Below are 25,253 nucleotides of genomic sequence, written 5' to 3'. Positions count from 1 at the left end.
TTCCTCACATGTCCGTCACTTCCGTTACGTTTAAATCTGTCATTAGCTATATGTTATTTTCGGGAAATCGCTCTGTCTTGACATTAAAATATAGTACCTTGTCGAAACAAGACGGCCGTTATTTTCACCCAATACCTTTTACTGCAAATAAAACTGAAGCAACGTTGCCCTCTCGTGGGAAGTGTAACAAAGTGCTACTTTAAGAGAGACAACTAAAATAGACATCTTTTTTTCCACACACTAATAAAACAATGAAGACAACAAAGGTTCGCCCTTAGAATACATAATCTTTATTGTGAGGTCAGTGTCAAGTAATGAAGTTACAGCTCTGCAATGGGCTTATGGGGCCAGTATGGGTGTTTGACCTTGTCCAACTTTGTCTCGGGGAAGACGCTGTTGAGGTCCTCGATGGTCATCTGATCGAAGGGGATCATGTTCTTAAATTTAGCCAGCTGAAAACACACAAAGCAGAAAAGAAGTTTTTAAACACCATAACACACTCATGGTGCATTTGAGCAAATAAGCCAACTACTGTCTCACCTCTTCTTCATACTGAGCAATGCGGGCCTTGGATCCTTCAATGTAGGCTTGTGCACTTTTGTTCTGTTGGAGAAGAGTGAATTATGAATTTGAAAGAGCAAAAAGAAGAAGAGATTTGGGATGCAGCTCCCTCTGTTTTAAATGTCAATTTGTGTTTAAACAATTTTGTGACCTTTGGAAAATTCTTTGCACATTTACAATTCTTATTATTAAAATATGTACACATGGTATGGCTGCCAATTCTTCTTTCATCATTACAGTTTCCAGATAAAAATGTTCTTACTTTTAAGCTAAACATGCAAATACATTAATTTGTTTGATCTCGCCACTTACAGCCTCAGCCTCCTGCGCATTGATGGTGCTTGTCTGTGTGTCAGTGGGCTCAGGAATCTGCAGTGCTTTAAACTGTGTGAAGGAAGAATAAAAAAGTAAAAGATAGAATTTAATAACACAGGGAATTTAAGCTCTACTTTTTGTGTCCCACTCAAAGCTAGTCTGAGACTGTCAGACTACACATAAAAATGGATAAAGCATTAATGCTTCCTCCCATGGTAAAAAACTGGGAGTTGGGAGCCCCATGTTATGGCAAAGCATGTGCTAATTTTTATTTTTATTTTTTAATTATAGGCAATACAACTTGGAATCTAAGGTATTTCAATTGCAGGATTATTTTGTGCCTGCAACACGCTTGTTTTTGAGACCGGTTTTGAGTGGATTGTGCTGCAAACAAGGAACATGAGCTTTGGAGAAAAAAACAAAACAAAACACTTTCTAAAAGTAGTGGGTCCTGACTCGTTTTCGTGATCTGTTAACTCACTGTTATATGTAAAAGAAGGTTTTCAAAATAATCTATGCTGTGAAAAACTAAGTACACTATTGATTGAATAGCCTGTAGAGCCACCTTATTAGTAATAAGGTGAAGTAATCATTTTACATTTGTTAATGCATAATTCTCTTAATGTCCCACTGACAGCATTTTGATCATTTTGAGGTCTGTACTTAGACTGGGTCACTCCAAAGCCTTGATTTTTTTTTTTCAGATGGCCTCACGTTTGACTCCAGAATACTTTGGTAAACACTCAGTGACTGTAAGACATTCCGATCCTGTGGCACCAAAGCAAGTCCATATCATTAGCCCTCCACAGTTGGTATGAGGCATTTGTGTTGATATGTTGTGTTTTGTTTTTGGTAAATGTGAAACTGTAAATTATGGCCAAACATCTCCACTTTGGTTTCCTCTGTATAAAAGGACAGGAGTCATGTGGTATGTTACGATGCAACTTTCCAAACTGAACTGTTCTTTTTAGAGAGAAGAGTTTTTCTCCTGGCAGCCTTTCCAAATAAACCATAGTTTTTTGGTCTTTTTCTAACTGTACTGTCATGAACTTTAACATGTAAACATGCTACTGAGGCATGTAGAGTCTGACATGTAGCTGTTGGGTTTTTTGCAGTTTCTCTAAGCACTGCACGCTCTGAACATAGAGTGAATTTGCTGGTCCACTCCTGTGAAGATAGTAGGATTGTGTTAATATGACACTGAAGTTTTAAAACTGTTAAAACTTCTGCTTTAATTGGGGTTTTGAAGATATGTGGCCACCAACCATGTGACTTAACTTGTGACAATGCAGAGTCAAGTAAATAAGGCTCCAATCACACAGATCTAAAGACTGGTCTGCTAACCATTTGGCAAGCACCAGTGCCCTACCAGGAATAAGTGGTTGCTGGAAGTTGATGGCTGTCACCGGGAAAATGACTGTGCATGATGTATGAGAAATCTCAATCGAGGTGGTCACACTTGTTATTTGATTGGTTAATCAAGCGCATTTGATTATACTCTATAAATCTGTCAACAAAATATTTTCAGTGCAATCAAAATTTCTCCTGTGCAATAATTGAATATTTATTTTATTATTGTTTTTAAATATGTACCACTGGCTTTATATTCATTTATTTATTATACTTGACTCTTTTTAATCTTTGTACTGATGTTTTTTATGTCTTTATGTGATCTTGTGCAACGTAATTTTGTTCTGCATTGCGTCTTTGAGGTACTGCTAAGTGAAAGCAAATCTTGAATTAGCAGCACCTGACTGCCACTTACCCTCTTATTTTCAATGGAAGATGTAAGGGTGTACTTAATTTTTCACAGGGATTCATGTAGTTATGTGAAAACTGATTTGATTTTACAGCCACTACAATGGGGCATTACAGGACAATCTTTCATAAAATGAAAACACAATTTTAATTATGTGAAAAATTTTCAGAGCAGCTAGACACAACATTAAAAATGCCACAAACAACTTTTTAAAAATGGCATTCTACACACGCTCTATTTGGTGCTTTAATATTGACTAATAACCTGCTGAGAAAAGCTCACCTTTTTCTCAAACTCATCAACCATCCCGGCTTTGGCCACTGCACTCCTGTAGAAGCTCCAGTCAATAGCCACAGGCTTTTCTGGCAAGGAGGCTAGCCTGGTAGGGAGGAGAAGAGCAAAAGAGAAACCCAAGTAGATGATATTTAAGGTGCAAAGAGCAAATAAAATGGACAACAGAACTGTTCACAAGTTGATACAAATGCAAAATTCAGTGATGATGCTTCTAGGAGACAAATTAATGCAACCGCCCACTTTAATTATTATAATGATGGTATAAATTAAAGTCTGCAAAGAATAATGAGACAGCCGCTTAATTTTCTATTAAATCTCTAACATAAATTTATTCATTAAATTGATGTCATGCAGTTACTAAGGTGATGCTTTTTTTTCTCTGATGTTTTTTATAATCACTGGAAACCAAAATAATAACTGAGATTAAAATGAAATTATTCACCCAGGCCTTAGTCTGCAGGTTATACAAGATGACATGTCAACTTGATCAATCTGTTTTCTACTGGCTGGGTGACCCAGTCACTGTTATCGCTGCTCTCCATGTCATTAAGCCATGTCTTAAAAAGAGTTTCTTGTTCCAACACATTCCAACTCCTTAAGTCTCCCACAAACACGGCTCTCTCTACAACCACAAATAGAATGGAATTATGCAGGAAACATTGCAGTTTAAATAACACATCCCAGTGTACTACAGTCAGTTGTTTTGTACTACTGATACTTCCAGCATCAGTAGCGTACAATGTGTACAAGATGAGCCGTTCAAGCAGCAATAATTAAGATAAATATCTACCATTTGCACTATTTGCTGTGTTCTCTTGAAAGAAGAAAACATCTTCTTTCTACTAAAGCTGCAGCGATTGATTGATTTGATTATAAAAAATTCTCGACAAACATTCGATGCTTCGTTTAACACTCTGTAGCGTGCTACCGTCGCCATGAAAAAGTGATGCATATTTGCCACTAAAAACATATTCAGAAGCTGCATGTGAATAAAAAGGTTTGTCAACATTAAGCCCAGGTAGCCTCCAGTTTTAAACAAAAACACTGATAACACAATGGCAGCAGTGATGATGATGCTGGCCCAGCTTAAGGTGGAGCCAGAGTGTTTACGCACAGCTAAGAGGCGGAGCCGTTACCATTATGGTGAGCTCAGGTTTAGTGAAAGAAAACATGTTTTCTAACATCCAAAAGATCTGCACAGTTCCTGTGTTCACCCTTAAATCTTTTACTGGGAAAACCTAGCAGGAGTACTTCATCAAAGCATGTGATCAACAAACTCTGATGTTAAGAAAAGCCAAGTTTGCGGCTGCTCAATCCACAGACGTTTGTTTTACACTGGGAGAAATCTGCAGTAATCCTCCAGAAGTTGAATTAAAACAAACAGATGACCTGTTAACTTAATCTGATTATTGAGAGTTTACTTGATTGGGTAATCGACAGATTAGTCGATTGATAGCTGGAGCCTAATTTCCACACATTGGAGATGATGATGTATAACATAGTGAGAGGTGTATATCATACTTGGCAGAGATGCCATCACTGCGAGTCTTCAGTGCATTGAACATGCCACGCTGGTTGGGTGGAACTCGCTCGGCAAATGCCACCCAGTCAATGGCCTTCAGGGCTACACGACGGCCTGCCATCTCGACTGTCTGAAAACAGAAAGGACACATGTTTTTATTTATTTTAAGTATTGAATTAAAATGTCAACAATCATCTAGACAAATCTTGTCAACATGTGTTTTGGTCAATAATTAGTTTGTTTGTTGAGAAACAAACAGAAAACAGGAAAATCGTCTGTTGATGAGGAGGATACCTGGTTTGAGGCACCACAATGAGAAGACTACTTTTATTTTACAACTGGATTTCAAAACTTACACAAGCATCATACAGAAAAATCATCTGAGAACCTTGCCTTTCACTCCTGCTGCCATCCTTCTGTCAAACATTACCACCAACCCTGCACACTTCTTCGCCTCTCTTGTACACTGTCTGTTGCTTTGGTTGGTTGACCCCAGGTATTTAAGATTCACCAATTCCTTAGACTAAAATCAGAATAAACTTAAATATGTAAGCCTAAAATTTTAATATACATTTCAAATGCATTTGCATAACGTAGGTTAAACATAAGGACAAATGAAAGGCATATTCCTCACTCAATAAATAAAGAATGAATGTATATCATTAAGGAACGAACGGGTATACAGTTATTTTCATGTTTCCTTAATTTATGCTTGCATACTGTGCGTGGCATTCAGTGTATAAAACCCGATTGAATTGAATATATAAAATATAAAATTGAGTGTCTAGTGATTGCAGCATTTGGAAAGACATTTGCGTTTACATAAAACTGACAGATGAGGAGTACCTTAAATTGTTAAATGAAATAACTTTCAGACAGTAAATATATATTACATGTTCACTTTCAAGTTATTGAGAGTGGAGAGATATTTTGCTGTACGCCGAGATATGAATAAAATACTTCAACTCAATGTCCTCATTTCGCTGGACCCAGAGGTCCAGAGTTTCTCCTGGTCCTCTGGGTCACGGTCAGACAATATGAAGCCTGTTGAAGCTAAATAATTGTTGTGTCTTGATGAAATACACCCAAGTTATTCGTAGCGCGTTTTATATTTTTTAAAGATAGTTGCAGTGGCACCGTCCGTGACGTTTTGCTCAATTTAAACACTCAAAACCGGCCAAAGGTAGCTAACTCTGTTAGCTTGCTAGCCAAGGTCAGAGGACTCCGTCTATGACACCGGGACTTTGACAAAACACGAATGTGGCCGGTCAGGCTACTTTTCCATCTTCCATCCACCGACACATGCATGACCCCAACTAACCATTATTTAAGAAATTATTATCAGATATTCTTTCAATCAGTCACCCCTTCTCTGTACTCACCTCGCTGCAGTGTTGTCTGTGACAGGACGGACCAACGGAAGAGCCTTCTTCATCAGCGCCTTGAGCCGCAAATCGGCGCCACCGCCCTCTGCTGGACAGGCTGAGTAATCACAGCCTGTCTTCATGCGTTTCCATTTCTTTCCTTTTTTTCATTTGCAAACTTTCGCAATTATGCGATCCAGCTTCTAGAAGCCAATTTCTAGAACTGTGGGCTTAAACAGTGAGTAATTATTAAATAAATAAACCCTAAATCTCACTAACTCTAAGCCTTTGGTTTCTGTTTCTTTTTTGTAAAAAAGAAAAGAAAAGAAAGAAAGAAGGGGGGTCTAACTAATTTAATTGAAGGCAGATTAACAAGAACAAATTAAAAATTGAAGAAAAGCGGGAACTTTTGAGGGTTTGGTTCAATTATGGGGGAAATGTGTCTATTAACTCTATATTCCAGGTAATTATATTGGCCTTAAGAGTTTACCAGTGTCCCACAAGTGTAACCAGGCAATAAATGGAAACAATAAAATGCATCAATTCCAAAACCAAAGCCATCATTAAAAATGTGAGATTTTCCCAGAAACGTGGCGCAATTGGTGCAACCTGTAGGTTAGACAGATGAATGTCACTTGGTTACTTGATGTGCGCAGCAAAGATAAAAGGTTTCCTTTATCCTTAAAAATCCACATCCTTTGAGTCGGTCGTGGGAAAAATGTGTTTTTTATATTTAAAAGTAAAATAAAAGTGTACTATCTCCAATAAACTGTATCATCGCGACAAACTGAGATTCAAGTAATCTTTTTAGGATTTACAGACCAAACTGTTTTCGCTTTAAAATGTAAATAAGGAAAACAAAACAATACGCTATGCTCTTTATTTATAAATTACGAAAGGTGCACAATGTGGTAAAAGTAAGCGGATCTGCACTGAAAATCAAACAGCTATGTGGTCATTCCCAAATCAGATAATTAAATGCGTGTGAATGCGATGAGGTTGTCAGGTAAACGTTTTGCACACTTATAAATCACATAATAAAATATCTAAATAAAATTTGAAAAACATTTAACTAACAAAGCTTTTCCGCTGCACTGCACAGTAAAAACCCGCAGAACACACGGAGGCTCCAGAGGTCAATGGCGATATTAACAGAAAAAAAAAGTGAGTCAAGCACTTATCAATTCTTGGATAATGTTTATTTACTAAAATCAGTTTTTACAAGTTACTGCACATTTTGATAGACTCATGTATGTACACAGTACAGATACAAAGATATTCAATAAATACCACTTCTCCTGCCCTTTAAGCGAGACTGCAGGACGTTTAAGAACACTACAAATTTTATTTACATTTACAGCAAAATTCATCAAAGTAAATCTAATATCACTCCCATAAAGGCCACGTTGTGAAGGTTAAAAAAACTAATACATGTATTTTTTTCCTAAAATATAATTCTGTCTCCGTTCTTTAAAAAGAATGATAGAAATCGTGACAATAATACAGATATTAACACAGCAAAAATGGACAACGCTACCCGATAACAGAAAAAATATTCATATCTTGAATGAGGAATTCAAGTGATGATAAAGAGAGTACACTTCGGGGTCCTAAGGCACTGACACCAATTAAGTACTTTTCTGTTGCTTTTATTAATGTCCCCCAGCTTTAGAGGATTATTGCCTTTAGATCCGGACACATTTAATTGCCCAGTTGCTACTGGAGAGCACGGAGGACAGGCTGGGATGAAATATTTAAGGCATGTCATCTACTGTGTGAGTAGATGACATCTGCTTATGGAGTTTTGCTTAAGAAAATTAAGGCCAAGAATCCACGATTCTCAGAAGTGGACACAAAATGAGAGCAAGTGACCGCACTCGGAACGATTACGCACACGTTTATACACCGGTATTCGCCACTTGTCGTATTTGTCTTCGGTTTTGGAGTTTGGGGGGAAAATAGTCTAAACTCCAAAACTTTTTAATTGTGCTGTGGCCAAGAGCACACACGCACACACACAGGAACATTATTAAGACAAATAGTACATCCCATAAGTGACGGGTCCACTGAACAGTCCTGGCACAGGCAGACTGGGTCTCGGGAAGGCGTTTGAAGGGCCCCAGGATGGAGAGCTCATGTGCGCTCCGAGGGGGAAAGGCAGCGCGAATGCAGGCAGGACGGGCTTGGAGGCTAACTTAAACTTTTCCAGCTCGGCCTCCTGAAGTCTCTTGGCTTTGGCCCTCCTGTTCTGAAACCAGATTTTGACCTGAGTCTCCGTCAGGTTGAGAGAGTTGGAGAACTCGGCTCGCTCTGCGATGGAGAGGTACTGCTTCTGGCGAAACTTGCGCTCCAGCGCCAGGAGCTGGGAGGTAGTAAAGGGCGTGCGAGGTTTCCTGTTGTTTTTATGCTTCCTTAAAGTACACTGAGTTGGACTTGAGCTTCCTGTCACAAAGAAATTGCAAAGAGAAAAAGCTGAGGTTAGATTAAATCGGAGTTTAACTGAAGCGGGATTGTCACAGCAGGTGAACATAAGAGCCCTCGCCACTGGATACAAACACCAGCATAACGCAGCTTACACACACTGATAAATACACTGCAGTATATTGATGTTGACAAAATAACCTGCATCACACACTGTCACATCTTTGTGGAATCAAAGGCTTGAGCACATACTCAGATTTTCTGCTTTCATTTATGACTTTTTAAATGTTTAAAAGTTGTTTTATTTATTTATTTATTTATTTATTTATTTATTTATTTATTTATTTATTTATTTATTGTATAGATAACAAGACATATATGGCATCAAATGGTAAAGGGTCGGTGCAGCAGAGAAGCGAGTGTTTCTTGAGCTCAGATGCAAAACATATTTCCATTGTTATGCATTTATTTACCTAATAAATGACCAAATAAAAATAGTATTTACGCATCATACGTGTGTAGGAAACAAAAAGGCGTCTCACAGTTAAACTTGTTATGCAGCTCCTATAGAGAGGTGGATAAATGCAGTTTATTTTTGTTTCTGATAACTGCGGAGGGACGGACTTACGGGGAGGTGTAGAAAAGGAGGACGTCTGGAACCAAGTGCTCTGATCTTTCTCACAAAACTGTGGACTGTCTTCGCTGGAGCTACTGGAAACACCCTGCGAGCTCTCAGCCGATATCTTCCTCTCCGCGTAAAAAGTCCTTGGAGAGAGATGTTCGCCTTGCCCAGCCACGGGCTTCGGAAGGACCAGAGCTAAATCTGAGGACGAGTAAGAAGTCCGACAGGTGGTCTTCTTGGAAATCAATGACTCGACGCTAAACGGGAGGCTGCTCCGCTGGAGTTTGTATCCTTTCTCGGTTGTCATGTCTTTGGGTTGCAGTTCCTCGCTCTCCGTATCCGTCTCCTCTTTTTGATGAAGCTGTTTGGCGTCTTGGGACGGCGACCCCTGCACAGGATTCATCATGATACAAGGGGATGGGGCCATGCACCTCCGTGCGGCCCGTTTAGAGGAATTACGTGGTTGAGGGGTACGGTGTCCAATGTGCGTCTTTGCGCTGTCAGCGGTGCCCAGTAGCTTTTTACGCGCTGGACGGGATCGTCTATAAAAGGACAGGGGCTGTCCCCCTCCCTGCTTCGACCAATCATCTCGTCAAGTTGGCCTCGTGACGTCTCAGAGTGTGGTTTTGATTGGCCTGTAGCCTTCCAAGAGAACATCAAGAAGGCTTTGAAAGGAAGGAGACGTTAATCATACAGACCCCATGCGGTGCGGGACTATTGATGGCTCTCACAAAGTAGCTTAGACCAATTTTAGTGCAATTAACCAGTGGGGAGGACTCTCTTGACCATTTACATCCTTTAGCAGAGCACTTCCATCGGTAGTATTAGTTTAATTACTCTCTTACTGTAAAGCTGAGCAAGGGCTAATGAGTTACGTGTCGATATCAAAGTCGTACTTTTATCAAAGAGATTAAAATATATTTTGTGCCCCAAATTAAATATAATAAAAGCAAATCCATTTGTCAATGAATAACCTGCCCGTAAGTGTATATTATAGAAATAAAAGTAAGTGAAACAGCTTAACAGAAATTCCAATCAGAAAGAGTGCGAAGCCAGGATAGAAATTGATTAGGTATGAGTGTTGGTCACACAGCATTGCAGCAATTTAAGGCCTGTCAGGAGCTCTTCTCCTTAACAATAGCCTCGGTTGAGAAGCAACAGGCGTTTTCTTTCTCCAGGTCATACTATTTAATAAGCCAGACAAGTTGTGTTTTGCAAGGCGCCAGACTCGGCAGGATCAAAAAGGAAGATACCTCGGGGAGAAAAGGCAACGGTTAACTCCACTTAACCAATTGTCCTCCGAATATTTCATAGTCCAGTGCATGGAGCTGGGTGGAAACAGGCGCTGACAGTTAACTGTTTCACGTCTGGGTTCATTTTTCCAGTCATCTGGACATATTTTGTTATGCGAAAAAAAATCTACAGCAAAAAATAAATTAAAAAAGAAAGAAACCTTTTGAAACTATTATAATGTGAAAATGTTCATAAAATGAGAAACATACCCATGATACTGAATGAGTATTCTTAGCTTGGAAGTTTTTACCATTGTAGTTGATAAAGTTCATTTCTGTTCATCACTGAGTTTATAACTGTTTTGTCATAAATCCTTTTTTGAGTGGGGTGCTTTAAATAGGATAAAATAGAATAAATAAATAGAATAAAAAAGCACAGTAAATGTGTAGTGAGGTAGAAGCTGAATAAATATGGAAATACCTATGGCGCGACACCTCATGGTTTGATTTGTCGCTCACAACAATAACTACAGTATAAATCCCTTTAAGTTTAACAAAGATTAACATCTAAATTCTTCTCCGCTGACATGTCCAAGCTGATATCACATTAAACATGTCAGCAGCACACTGCAGCCTCCAAGCCAACACAAGACCCCACTGAGAACTCACACAGTCAGCAATGCTATCAAATACACAAGAGGAGGATTAGTGTGAAGATGGACTGAGCTAGTGGTCAGTCCAAGAACTTAAGCCCTCCACTTCCCCATCCTCTTTTACTCCCCCAAATTACTTTAATAGCCCCCCTCCAAGGCTAGTTGCTTAACTGGATAACAGTGGTATGTAAACTGACTTGATCTGCCCTGTGCATAACCATGTATCACAGCTGAACCTCACATAAGATTCAGCATCTGACTTTAAATACAATTCACATGATTGGCAGACATTTCTTTAAAAATTTAACAGAGAACCATTATTTGACTGACAAAAATCTTGATTGAGATCAGTGATGGCTGACCCCCTGAACGCCCTCAGGTGTAAGAATTTACCTCTCATCAGGTAAGAGGCACAACTCCTGCTTAATCATTCAACTTGAGTAAATCCTGATGTTGAGTCTGCTCCTTCATTTCCTATCTGACAAAACTAGTCCTCTGTCTCCTCACACACCCTGGCCCCTTGTCACCCAGCTGGTTTGTGTTTAAATGTGTACCCCTTCCCTCTTGCTCATCGCCATACTGTCGTGCAAGAAGGGGATGAGAATTGGGCCGTGGAGTGCACAGGCTGATTCATCTGATACAGGTACATCCAAAGATAAATCTACATGAGAAGTACACTTACCTCTCCTCCCCTGGTGTTTGGTGCAGTGTATTTAGCTTTGGGCCCCCTCTCCCCTACCTCAAAAGACATTTCTGTAACAGCATGTAGGCGAGTGAACAGTGTCAGAAGGTGTTAGTGAGTTTGAAAGCAGATCTGTTCTTCAAGGTCGATGCAAGCGCAATGGGAAGCACTTTCCCCTCAACTGGCACCAGAAATGAATACTTTTTCACATGTATGTGCAGGGGGGCCGTTTCCAACAATCTCATAGGTGAAACCATTTATCCAGTTCATAAAGTGGTGGTGGCACAATGAACTATGTGAGAAAACAGTTTAGGGCTGTAGACCTTTAAGGTCACTCTCATGTCAAACTTTCTTTTTTTTAATCATAGAGCCAAATAAACCAGTTTTCTTTTTCCTTTCTTTTAACATTTTTTTTTACATATACAGACTTATTGAAGTGTGCAAAAACCTATGGATGCAGATTCTGTGTTATTCCTGTTGAGTTGATATCTGTCTTCCATCAATAATTTGTCTATTCCCCACTGTAGCGAGGCCTTCTAACAAACAGATCATTTATGAGGAGTGAGTGAGCCGTGGAACCCAATCCTTGTGAGATGTGTCAACAGTGGCACAAAGACCTGTAGCTACAGGCCTCAGCGAGATGGACACTTTGCTGACATGACAGCGTGTGGAGCAGATGGAGACATGGGAGCATGTTACTCTCAGCAACATCCCAACACGCCAATCTTGCTTTCTCTGGCTTTTCTTGTCTGAAATTAGCTGAAGAAAACCGGAATACTGAGCCGAAGTTTAACAAAGCTACCCTCTTCATGTAATCAAATGGAACATTCTTCGTAATGATGTAGTCATCATCTCTCCATGAAACCAAGAGGTAACTATTTATTATTTAAAAATTTCTACCTCTGCAAACACTTTAATCCGTTCAGCTTCCTCACATACGGCAACCAGCACAGCGCTCTTTGTTTAACAGCAGTTTAAAAAGCAGTTATTTGTGTTGCTCCGTGCTGCGGAAAATATCTTTGACCTTTAATTTGACTTAACAAGTTGATCCAGTCCACATCAGACTGGCTTCAATCCTGCACTTAAACGCTAGTTTGACATTTTCTGCCAAAGCCACTTCCTCTTGTGGCATCAGAGTGCCCTGTGTTTGAATGTCGGGTAATGAGAGAAATATTCTTGCCGTGCTAAAGGAAAGGAAGCAAATTGCCTCCATCATGGCTTCTTTTTTGGACTGTAAAAAAACAATCAGGGGACGGAGTGCCCTGCGGTGTTATAGCTGCTCTTTTTGACTCAAACCAAATAACAGCAGGGTTTATTTCATACATCAGTGGGTATGGGATTTTACATTTTGAACTCAGCTTTTAAATTAATGCTTGCTCATGAGCTGATACAGGCTAGATTTTTAAGCAACATCTCTAGCACTGCTCACCACTCGTTTGAGCGTCTTCAAAAACAGTTGTGTTCTTTGAGAGGGTTCCTCCTGAGCTCTCTTGCCAATAGAGATTGTTAAGGAGAAAAACCTCAAGAGGTGACAATGCAATTGGCAATTTCGTCTGGCTTTCCATCGGCCATAGAAATCCACATTCTTGAGGAAAGTCTAGAGACAATGCAAGTGGGCGAGTTAGGTTGAGCACTGGGGACGAGGAACTTTGTGTGGCTACTCTGCGGTCTCATTCACAAACCGAAGAATGTCACCACAATCTCATATGCTCTTAGCAGCCAAAGCTGCGATGCAGTATATCTGAAGAAGAAGAAGAAAAAAACTAAGGCAGCAGCATCAATTTTCTCTTTTACTGCTGGCTTCAAATCCCAGAGAGGCCAAAACCAGTAACTATTGTATAAATTACAGCAATTTGGTCGATATCATATTTTCTGTTTTACGTAATAAAAAAGTTTCGGCTGATATTTAAGCGGGGCAAGATAAAATATCAATAATTCCTTTCAAATTATTTCCACAAAGTGTAACTGAGAGGATTCTTCAATCCTTATGGCTGAATGCAGGTACATTTACAGTACTCATATGATCCAATTATAGTAAATTAGGAACAATTTGTATGTATAACATTTCGTTGAACTGGAAAATAATCATAATCACAGCAATAAAACAGTAAGTGTTCAAAACAATTTATATCAAAAAGGATGACAATTTTTTTTTCTCACAAAGCTAAATCATAGTCACATTTTCTTTTTGACAATTGCTTCCAGGTGAGAATCTTTAGATTTTTTTTCTCCTGTCAGTGTATGTTTTACAAGCAAATGAACCATCCCCCATAATTGATGTGAAATTCATGTAAATGTAGCTGATTTAAAAATGCCCCATTCATTATTTTATTTAAAATGTCCGTCTCTTTACTAGCTAATCTTGCTTTGAATCTAATTGTAAGTCAAAGATTTTGCAGTCAAAAGCGGTTTCATGCACTGTAGATCCAAGCTGGCAAGGCTTGTTTCATAGTAATAATGTTATTGCAGGCACCAAAGGTCAGAACAAATATGTGTGTTTGAATATCCTGAGATTACAATTTCAAAGTCCTCCCCATGAGAAGTCGAACAAAGGAGAGGGTGGGAAGTTTAAAAAGCGGGGTCTCTTTCAAATAAATAAGCATGCCTCGGTCCTGAATAGGGCTGCTACCCAGCAGCCGGATTGGTTCTCAGAAGACTGAGAGCAGCAACTGTGCACGCTCTCCTTCTTCTTCTCATCCTCCTACACTTAACTCCCAAACACACTCATGTAGTAAACATCAGTAAACCTAATAGAGTCTCACAACTATAATTAACTGCCCCGCTCATTTCTTTATCCCACCTTTTATCACCTCTGTTCACCCCCTTTTCACTCGCTGAACAGACCATGGTCGAGAAAGTAGATGGGGGGTAAGAGCTCCCCCTTTTTGTGCTATTGCTTAATGAGCCTGAAAATACAATTGCACTGTCCTGGCTGTGAAGGTAGCCTGCAGGCTAGTGTAAATTAGCAGTGCAAGGAAGCCTGGAGGGCTGAGTCTTGCTGAGTAGCCAGAATAGAGAGATGTGGTGAGAGGGGAAAATCCTGTTAGGGCAGTGCATATGGAGGAATCACGGTGCATTTTTGACCCAACTGGAGCTCACAGGGCCACTTGTTGAATCCCGCAGTTGTGAATCTCAAATGCAATCACATACAATCTCACTACCGATCTGTGAGATTTATTGAGACTGCACCACAGCCATGTGTAATGGCATCTATTATGTGAGATGTCAGTTGTTCGTCACATTTAAACCTATAATTCCATTTAGTTCTTCACAATGGCTCCTTTTCAGCCACTACTACAATCATCATTCAATTTAATTTTCTATTCTTTTGTAGATTCCAAGGCAGCGAAGGCGAGTCTCCCACATTGCATATGTCCTCTTACGAGCTCGAGATGCTCTTTTGACCGCTCCGCTAGGCATCTGCTGCCCGTAGCTGCATTCTAATGCACATATCCTGCTGGGATGTTAACTTTAGGCCCTCAGTAATTGATGGCTTCCACACTTCAGCCGAGTCCCCCCTTTTTCCTTCTCCCTGCCGATTGTTGGTATATCTCTGTGGTTTGGGGTCTTTCAGTCAACCATTGTTCTTTTATAGAGGAATTATAATAGACTAAAGTAGAAGGAGAAAAGAAAAAGAAAGGAGGGGGAGAGAAGGGGAGGGGATAAAAAGAAAGTCGCTGCTGATATTTAGTGAACTCCGAAGGGGGAGTTTTCATTCTCATTCTGCAAGTTTGGCACATGCCTTCTGTTACTAAGTGGCAGTGGATTGAAAGAGCTTCTTGCATTTCCCATTCTGCAGCTCTGCTAGGTGCCTAGACTTACAACCCTGGCAGCTGTTGGGCCTTCTATGCAGCTATAGACTCCTCTCCACAGGTGAGCTCCCCTACCAAACTCCCAGTCTCCACTTCACTCAATAGGGCCTGTTTCAAGCCTTTTATCAGTGGGGAGAGGCTGCCTTTATGTGTGTGCCCCTCACATAACTGCAATTCATGGTTCTCAAGATTGCAATTAATGTTGCTCATTGTGTAACGCCAGGGTGATTTATATCTTGTTTTAGCATCGTCTTCCCAAGCACACTTGGACTTTTTGAAATTTTGTGTAAATGGCAATTACAACATCCAAGAAAAAACAAACATAAGCATCACGCAAACAAACGCTGTTTCGGTGGCACAGAGAGTGGATCTTTTTCTGAGGCTTACTTCAGATAAACAACGCTCTAAAACAAATGAATGGAAATGCAGCGCAGCTTATTTGAAGGAAAAATAACAATTTTGTGTCTAATTTCTCCTAAATTTGCCACATTATGATGCTGCATACAGTATGTGTTTATGTGATATGCTAGCCAAAGTGGCCAGTGGTTGGTCTCTATTTCTGTAAGGCAACAATTACTTTAAGCGCTATCGGCTGGACTGGTGAACCACTCTAAATGATGTTGTTGTTTTGGTTTGGGCAGGTTTCAGCACCTTTTTTCTTCAGATTTCAGTGGCAGAATATTTACTTGTTTATTTTCTTCTTCTCTTTTTTCTCCCTGAGATGCGAGCTGTTACATATTACTCCTAAGGTGTGGTGCCTCTTCCCTCAAAGGGCTCCACTGTTTCCTCCAAACTGCTGCCAAGCTGGGCTATCTATTCATTTGGTTACTTAAGTGTAATTGCTCCCCTTTGAAGCCTCAAAGAGGCAAATCATTTGCTTTGGCCCCGGGGCAGTAATGGTCACCGAACTGGCGACCCCCTCCTGGTCCGAGAGCGTCGAAGAGACCGCGAGAGGCCAGCTCCCATACGGAGAAGAAATAATACGGCCTGGGCCGCTCAATTTCACCTCCCTTTTCATCCCATTCTTTGAAAACTTTTTATTAACAACAGCTTTCTCTCTCATACCAGGGCGCCAGGAGAGGGGAGGAGAGGAGGCAGAGAGGTGGGGAGGGAGGGGTGGTGGTGGTGGCGGCATGAGAGGATATCAGCAGCGGGGGAGGAGATGGGGGTGGTGGAAGGGGTGGCTGTCCCCTGTAGATGTCTGCTGGATTCTCACACACTCACATGCACATGCATATACATACACACATCATCACTAGTGACAGGTCAAGGAGGCATTGAGAAAACAGCCTCCCCCTTCAGTCTCCCCCATGGCTCACACTGCTAAACAGGGATTCATGTTTCATATGCCACTGGCCTCACGCTCACGCACACGCACACGCACACACACACACACACACACACACACACACACACACACACACACACACACACACACACACACACACACACACACATTCCTAATCCGCAGAAGCTTGCGAGTGCATGTGCATTTTCTAATATAAATCAATAACCTATATGACCCTGTGCTCATACACATGCATCTGTGTACCTGCTCACCTCATTGTAGACATGGGAATGTATTTGACTCGCCTCCTTTCAACCCACGATGGGCCGCGGGAATATGCGGCAACGCAGTACAAAGACCACATTTAACGCTCAAAATTACTCCACCACTTACTGTAATTGTCACAGGTCTGACCACATTGACATTGTAATCTCATAATAAGGTAATGGGAGGACTGAAACTGTGTACAGGAGTGCAATTAGAAGGGTGTAGTTCAGAAAAAAAGGGTTAAAATGTCAGAGGACAACATTTCCTGCCCAGGCGGAGGCATACAGTACTCCACGTTTGTGTTTTTCACGAGGTTTCACCGATGAAGACAAACCCAAAGCTGATGAAGGTGCTCTGTTTTCTTCCTTATCATCCATGCAGGCTGTAACTAAAAGGATACTGGCAATCACTTTTTAGCACAAAAATAACAAATTTCACAAAGAACAATCCCTCTTTAACGCAGGAATTGCACGTTTCAAATCTTACACTCTATCTGGACTCTGTACCGTTATAGCGATGTGACGAGGCCTACTTTTAGAAAGAAAAATGATTACTTCTAAATAGCGCAAGTTATCTTCAAGACAGTGTGGAGCCAAATCAATGTAGACAGGCATCCATAAAAAGCCAACCTGGTTATGAATGCTGCATTTTACTTGTATCATTTTGACTTTGAGGTTTTTAAGAGAGAAGCATTCCCTGCAGTCAAGCCAGATGGTAACAATTCTTAGACATATTACGAGCTGCTCTCTGCCAAATAGCATACCTTTGGGCTATGTTTTCAGTGGGCTATAAAAGCCAATAATGTAATTTTGATCTATTTTATCAGATATCACCCCAGCTCTGGCTGCGTTTATATAAGACAAAGTTTTAAACAGTACAAGGAGTCTCTCTGTTTTGCTTTTCCCTCTATAAGTGCACAATTTTCAATATCTGACCTGCTGTGTGGCTTTGCTTGTTTGACTTCTGCACTGGACTGAAATTTGGAGTGGGCCGCAACGGAGAGGTTGGCCTCCATGTCGTCAGACATATGGCACTTGGTATATGTAAAAATACACTTAACTATAGGTGCGTGGTTGCCCACAAGATGACTTGTGCTGGCCGGCCCAGAGAGAAAAGGGGATTCTTTGTGGAAGTACTTAAAAAGTCTGACCCTGACATCTCTTAATGTAACACTGACACAGTAGCAAACCATCCCAGCACTACACCACACTCCCCAGTGGCCTGCCATCAGGTCCATGACTCACCACTGACCTTGCAATAACTTTCCAGCGCTCTACCAGCCCCATTTAGAAAATCTTAAGGGACACGGTATTCAGTATGACATGGTGTAACACTAAACACACCTGAAAACAGAGCAAGTTCGCATAAACATACTGAATAACAGAGCCAAGGGATTATATCCCATCTGTGGGTACTTCTCCCTCGTAATGTCTAAAAAGTGTAATTGCCCCAGAAAAAACACAATAAAGTTGGGACGATCGAAGACATTAGCTCAGGTTTTCCATTGTGAAGCATGTTGTTTTCTTCAGGTCCGATCACATCCACAACTGGAAGCCTGCTGTGTGGAATTACTCGCACTAATGGCACTACACACTTTTGTTGCAGGAAATCGGACAGCCAGGCTGTAACTGCTAAAACGGCGATTAAAAACCCCAAATTGCATCATGATGTTGGGCAATTCAGCAGAGGTCTAAAAAGCTCTCCAAATGAAGTGAACGAGATTATTGAGCAGTTATGGGATGTGTAAAATTGTCTCGTGAAGCTATACCTCTGTCTAATGGATTTCTTTGGAAAAGTAAGACTTAAAAATAACAAAATCTAAATCTGAAGGCAGCTAGTAAAGACTAATTAAAGTTTGCAATAATAACTCTGTAATTTGCTTGTCTGTGGGGTCATTAAGTGTCTCCCTGGCTCGGTTTAATGGGATACAAACTGCAGTTAATGAGACAAATAGTTAGCTGTAATTATGCCCGGCTGAGTGTTGGCTATAGATGCTCTGAAGACTGAGCAACTCAATTTGAGATTTCTTTGTACTCAGTAGGTGCTGCTCATTTGCTGAATTGCGTGTATTATGAGTGGTTTAGATGAGTTTGTTTAATAGTAATTGAAGGTTGAGTACAAATACCTGAGCCATGAGGGGAAAAGAATGATTTGCTGATTAAAAAATGAGAACAGGGGAAAAACAGTTTATGATCAAATAGCTCCACCAGCTTTTAATTATATGTGACCTTTTTAAAAATGTGGTCTCAATTTAACATCAGAGGGAGGAAAGTACAGTGTGCATTATTGTGAGGTTTTATCTCCTCATAGTCATATCCCCTTATTGCTTGTGCTGCTTGTTAAAAGCCATTGTCGATAACAAACACAATTTTTCTGTGATAAACTGAGTAAGACAGGAGAGCCTCAATGAGCGGTCTGCACAAAACTGTCTTTGTCTCTCATCTCCAGCAGCCAGTTACAGCAGCCCCCCCACCCCACCCCCCAATGACTGAAGTCTGACTTAACTAAACATTTTTTTTTCTTCGTCCCTTTTTCTCTCAGTGAATTTGTGGTCGTGTGCAATCTTTTAATGAGCACCATCTTTGACCTAGGTTGTATGTTTCCAGAGATGTCATGTCTTGTAAGTCAAGGAAAGACTTTAATGTTCACATGATTTAAACGTAAAGGGACAGATTCCAAAAATGAGGCCCAGTGCCAGAGAGGAAATATTATTCCTGTAAATGAGAAATTGTAAATGCAAAGTACATGCTAGAGATGATGTGAATACACTGGGAGCAACAGACTTTGAAGAGTCTGAACTTTTAAGATGAAAAAATGATTAAAATTTCCAAATCAAGACGTGCTAATGCTACTTTAACGTTTTCATTCCAAAATGAAAGCCACCATATTCTGCGTTTCCAATGTACACTACACATAAATCAGAATCCAAGGGTTTTTTTTCCCCCAATGTAGTTTTTTTTTCTTTACCGTAAATTTGTTGTGCGTGTTTCCTGTTAAAACACATGACTTGTGTCTTTATTCTTAACTTCAGATCATAAGGATGAAAAGAAGGCAAAGAGAAGGAAAAATAAAACAGAGAAGGACTTTGGCTTGTGACCGTAAGTGACATGCTTGCCACGGCATTGTTTGAGGTTTTTGCAGACCTGTAATCAAATTTGGGAAGGTTTGGAAACCTATCGTCATGGTGTGCTCTCCAAGACAGAATGATGTCCAGTGAAACAAAAAAAAAAAAAAGAAAAGAAAAGAAATGCTCTCGCACACATTCAACGTGCTGTGCTAGACTATGAGAAAATGTCTTTCTGAAAAAGAAATATCCCCCACAACAGCAATTTCCATGCACCATGAAAAACGTTCCTATTACAAATACAGTTGTTATGTCCTTAAATCTGTTTGTTTTGTCATATTGCTCCGGGGTTGTTTCTTTTTCAGGAAACCCTGCTTCAATTAAGTGTGATGGAACACATGTGTCCTTTATCGGGGGCCAGAATCTTCTCCTGTTGGCCTTTGAAACGACACCGGCTCCACGGGATAATTGGGTTTTAAAGGGGTATTCTCCCGGGTTGCCACTTCTTGTGCCTGTCTGCGTGGATCAGCTGATGTCTGTAGACTTTTTATAAGTAATCATAAATTGGTTATGTATGTAGCTACAGGGATGATAGAAATCCTAGGACCCAACTCTCTTTTGTGTTGGGCCCCTGACAGACACACAGACTGACATCCCCCTCATAGGTGCGTGACTAAATCTGATCCAATTATATGATTCACCTTTGAAGTTTTACACTTTCTGCAAAATTGATGATTGTGCTGATTTAATGTGGACCTCACAGTAAACAAAAGCAGCTATACAGGTGTGGGGGTTTTTTTATGCTTTTGTTAGTAATAAAAGAAGAATTACAGAACAAGAGCTCGGCACTACTTAGTAATATCCTCTCTCAGATCATTCAGCTCATGACTCAGCTGATGACCTTCCTGCCCTTCACAGAGATGCTCCATCAGTGGAGGCTTTAGTGATCTCCAAACCTCCACTGACAACAAACCAGTGTTTACGGTTACGCTCCGCTTGCGTCACGTCACCAAAACAACAGCCTGTATGCGAACAAAAGACTTCATATTAAAAGCTTGTGACAGAGAGCACTTTTTTCACTCAGAAGCAAAGGGAAGAAGATTAAAAAGTTTATCCTCCTCGTTGCAGAAGATAGGTTTGCTCTCAGAGGAGATTGTGACAAAGACAGACTGAGCAGAGTGGAAAACTGATTCCCTGCAATCATCTCCTGTCATCCTTGATTTTGTTTATTTCTTTATATGCTGTGTTTATCTTTATGTATACCCTTCCAGTGACTTAAAGGAACAAAATAAAGCAACTCAATCACTGATTTGCATTGTATGGAAGTCTCTCACAAACACACATGCTTTAACTTTATCAAAGTAATTTCAGCTAACTATAGAGATCTCCTGAAGCGCTGTCTTAATGGTACTGGACTTAGTGTAAAGTTTTACACTGGCTGCCAGGGGCTCAGAATAACTGCGTGAGTCGTCAACAGGAAGAGTGTGCTTCATGACTACAGGCCAACAACTTTAATTGGCTTTCTGCAGGAATTTCTGCTTTGACAAACTAATTGACCCACAACTCCCTGGTGCTTTATCAACACAGGGAAACGCCACTGGGCCGATAACCAGCCAGCCTTGTAAACCAATCTATAACCAATGGCCAATTTGAAACATGTGTTATTGGCTATTTTACAACGGGTCCCCACTTTTCCTTGACTTGGATGTTTTGATGTATGCACAGGACCTTTTCATGTCGAGTCTGTCACTCTTTGATTGACAGACGCGACAGAGCCAAGCCAGCATAAGTAAGTGTTATTGTATCTCACCTCAGAAAAATCTTGGGAAAACTCACTTTGGTTGGTTCACCAAAATGACAGTGTGCATATGAGCCTGGTTTTTGTTGTTTTTTTTAACTTACCTCTTGTGGTGCCGTATGAAACTGTCGAGATTGTCCAAGTTTTGTCGTGTTGAGCTTTCTTCTGTCACCTTTGTGCAGCAGAAGATAATAAAATTTAGCTGGTTACGCTCACAGCACTGCAAAATTTAAATCTGTCTGTTGTTTTCTTTTTTCTATAAACATCTAAGTACAAAACAAGCCTTATTTAAGAAACTGTGTATAAAAAAAATAAACAAAAAAATACATTTCATCTAAGGACTGCTGTAGGTCTCGAAAGACATGATCTCTCAGATTTACTCATGAAACTGGCCCCTTTTGCATCTTTCGTATGTGTTTACGTCAGTCGTAAACCATGTATGAGTAAACCACTGTAGGAGACCTTTAAGTGTAATGAGGGAAACCATTGCCTTGTTCCTTTATTAACCCTCGCGTGACAAAGCTATGTTAGTGATCAAAATAAATGACTGGGATGTTTATGTTTATGATATGCATGCTATTTTTCAAATAACTATATTATTTTTATTGAATCCTTTATTTAACCAATAAAAACAAATCTTTTTCAATAGAGACCTGTGTAAACAAACATTCGGATAGACACATAAGGACACATTATGCAGGTTCATAAATTAAGAAAATTATGTACAAGAGTAATTGCAGATAGTAGTTACTAGTAGTAGTTTTTGTATTTTGTTCCAATTTTAAGAAACTAAGTATTGGATTTAAGAGGAAACTATGAAGTAGAGCGAGTCGTCAACCCAACGCACGGTTGACGAATCGACACCCCGGCAATTCTAGTCTGCATGCCAAAGCATCCTTGGCAAAATACTGAATCCCGAGTTGCCCCCAGTGCATCCATCAGAGTCTGAGTGTGTGAGTGAACTTTAAAAAAGTGTTTAGATACAGAAAAACATCCTTGAGTGAATGTCTGTGTAATTAAGAGGGTGAATGAGGTTTGTAGTAAAAAGAGTGCTCAGTTAGAGGATAAAAGCTCTATATAATTACTATTCCTTTAACAGGTATTGTTAAAAAGTCCTACGAACTTATGTTGTAAGTAAGTGGTAAATGGCCTGTATTTGTATAGCGCTTTACTAGTCCCTAAGGACCCAAAAGCGCTTTACACAACCAGTCATCCACCCATTCACACACACACATTCACACACTGGTGATGGCAAGCTACATTGTAGCCACAGCTGCCCTGGGGCGCACTGACTGACTGTGTTTAAATCGAGTAAAAGAGAAGAGATAAGCAGGCAGTCTTTGAGGTAGAGCCTTGAAAATGAACAGCATACAATGCTGCTCTCTTCTGTTAGCTAAGGAGGACAATGGTGATAAAGTGGTGAGTAAAAAAACAATCACCTGTAGTGCAGTGAGATACAGCATATAAATAATGTCACCATAAACTGTGTATATTATACTTATGTTGTCCCTTTATCTATGAAAGATATTCTATCTTCAAATCAAATAAACTTTTTTAAAATTTTCATCAAACATCAGCAGTATGTACAATATTTATCATGTTAGCCATACTGCAAGTTTTAAAATGTAGTGATTAGAAGTGTGAAACTGCAAAAAAAAAAAAAAAAAAAAAATAATAATAAAAGCCTCATTTTAATAAAAGTCCACACATATTTCTGGGGTAATAAATAACCCTATATAACTTTCCATTATTGTTGGTGCACCAATGGGCCAAATCCTTTTTGAAGAAGTAGCTTGACAAATTAATAGTAGGAAACATTTTTATGACTAAAAATGTCACAATGGCGCATATAAATATATGACTGGGGTCATATATGATGTCGCTCGCTCGCTTAAAGGTTGTATGTTAAGAACGGCAGATTTTGTTTTTCGTTCTTAAAAATGCTCCTACTCATTCTTTCTATATTCCTCCAGTGATGCAGTGTAGTTCACTGTTCACTGCAAGGATGCTTTTTGCCAAAAGGATGCAGAAAGGTGATTATAAAAACCACTTCATTCATGGCTTTGGTTTTTCATGGTGCTTACTGACAATGAGACAAATATCCTCAGACCTGCCGAGTAAAGGGTTTTGCACTGTCTTGTATTTTTTTTTTATTAAACAAAGAATTAACTGCATTGTATTTAGAAACAGTTAACCAGTGCAACATATGGAACATATCTGAAAATTTCAGCAGTTAATAAAAATTTGAAATCGTCTTCACCTGGACCCCAGTTGGTGAAAACATGCTTCTGTGTTACCTTTGCTTCGGTAGTGACACTTTGGCACAACACATGCTGTTAACACTAAGTGATGAAAAGACCCAAGTGAAAGGTATGGTCTTCCCTCGTGGATGTGGTATTTGTTGCAAGATTGAACTTTTCCAATTGGCTACAAAAATTAAGCCATAAAATCTTTCAGTGAGTGTGACAGGTCATGATCAAAACCAGCTGCCAATGAACTTAATGACTGAAGCTATCACATTCAATTAGAGCCAGTGTATCGACTGTCAATCCACCTCTTGGCTTGATCGCTAAACAAAAACACAGGCGGAGAATGATCACTTTAGGAGGCATGTCTCTTTTTTTTGTGGTCCTTATCTGACGAGCCCTGGATCATATTTGAACCAGTCGGCCCTGACAGGTCCCACGGATAAACTGCTGTATGAGAGGGGTCACCTCAACCTCTGGAATCCATCGTCAGCTTTCTGTCTTGCACAGCTGACAAATGGTTTCAAATAGCATTCAGGGGGCTTTACAGAAGTATTCCCTGATGTGTGTCTGCGGAAAGAACAATCTAAAAGTAAAAAGACACAAGAGGAGGAGAGTGGTAAGAGAATGAGATGAAGGGAGAGATCCAAGTGAGATAAATAAACCAAAACAAAACAAGAATGAGAAGCACTTTCTCTCAGTTAGACCTTTACTCTGGCAAAGAGCCTACTGTAATCCCCCAGAGGAGCAGCTATCAGGCAGAAGTTTGCTCTGTGGTCAGTGTCTTTAACCCCAGATGATAACACTTAGCCTGGCCATAAAGCATAGGCCCCTTTAACTGATCCATTAGTGTCCGATTCCTGAGAGTGGACCCGCTGGTGTCTACTGAAACTTACCAGGAAGCCTTGAAGGAAAATAGCATTGCAGACATGCACTGAGATCAAAGACAACAACCCCCTCCTCCTGACTACCTTTGCTCCCTCTGCTTCTTCACATCCAACTCTGTCTTTCTCTCCTTTTCTCACTGTGTCCTCTAAAATATTGTCCAGCTTTTAAAGTTTAAACAATTAAAGATAACCCAAAATGAGATATTCATGTTTTATCCATTTTTCATTCAGTAGGATCTGAAATTTGGGTGCAGGCCAATGAACTAGAACAGCAATGAACCTCTGTTATGAAGGAAATAAATTAATAATAAAGAAAGAAAACTAATTAATGTTGCGTTTTCTTGTTTTTTGGTCTAGAAAGCAAGCTACATGTAGTTTGTGTGGTTACCAAACACCACCACCACATGATCACATGATCGTCACAATCATGAATGACTGTGACAGTTATACCTGTTGTGAAAGGAGT

General features: G+C 40.0%; 2 protein-coding genes across 2 annotated transcripts; both read right to left on the bottom strand.

Annotated features, from left to right (window-relative positions):
- Window positions 1-267: 267 nt before the first annotated feature.
- LOC146668443 (ATP synthase peripheral stalk subunit d, mitochondrial-like) lies at window positions 268-5,936 on the bottom strand. The gene is made up of 6 exons (XM_085410351.1): window positions 5,834-5,936; window positions 4,451-4,581; window positions 2,918-3,014; window positions 874-945; window positions 541-603; window positions 268-452 (listed from the first exon to the last, which is right to left on the bottom strand). The coding sequence occupies exons 2-6, from the start codon at window positions 4,570-4,572 to the stop codon at window positions 321-323; spliced, it is 486 nt and encodes a 161-aa protein (XP_085266477.1). The 5' UTR covers window positions 4,573-4,581; window positions 5,834-5,936; the 3' UTR covers window positions 268-320.
- A 1,056-nt stretch (window positions 5,937-6,992) lies between these two features.
- Window positions 6,993-9,381, bottom strand: LOC146668442 (homeobox protein MSH-C-like). The gene is made up of 2 exons (XM_085410350.1): window positions 8,865-9,381; window positions 6,993-8,257 (listed from the first exon to the last, which is right to left on the bottom strand). Exons 1-2 carry the CDS (start codon window positions 9,283-9,285, stop codon window positions 7,845-7,847), a joined length of 834 nt encoding a protein of 277 aa, XP_085266476.1. The 5' UTR covers window positions 9,286-9,381; the 3' UTR covers window positions 6,993-7,844.
- Window positions 9,382-25,253: the final 15,872 nt, after the last annotated feature.

The sequence above is a fragment of the Rhamphochromis longiceps genome, linkage group LG6 (assembly GCF_057381845.1).
Source record: "Rhamphochromis longiceps isolate RC_006_pf linkage group LG6, R_longiceps_female_GT1.1, whole genome shotgun sequence".
NCBI lineage: Eukaryota > Metazoa > Chordata > Actinopteri > Cichliformes > Cichlidae > Rhamphochromis > Rhamphochromis longiceps.
Note: the sequence above shows the minus strand (reverse complement) of the source record. Positions and strands in the feature narration are given on the sequence as shown.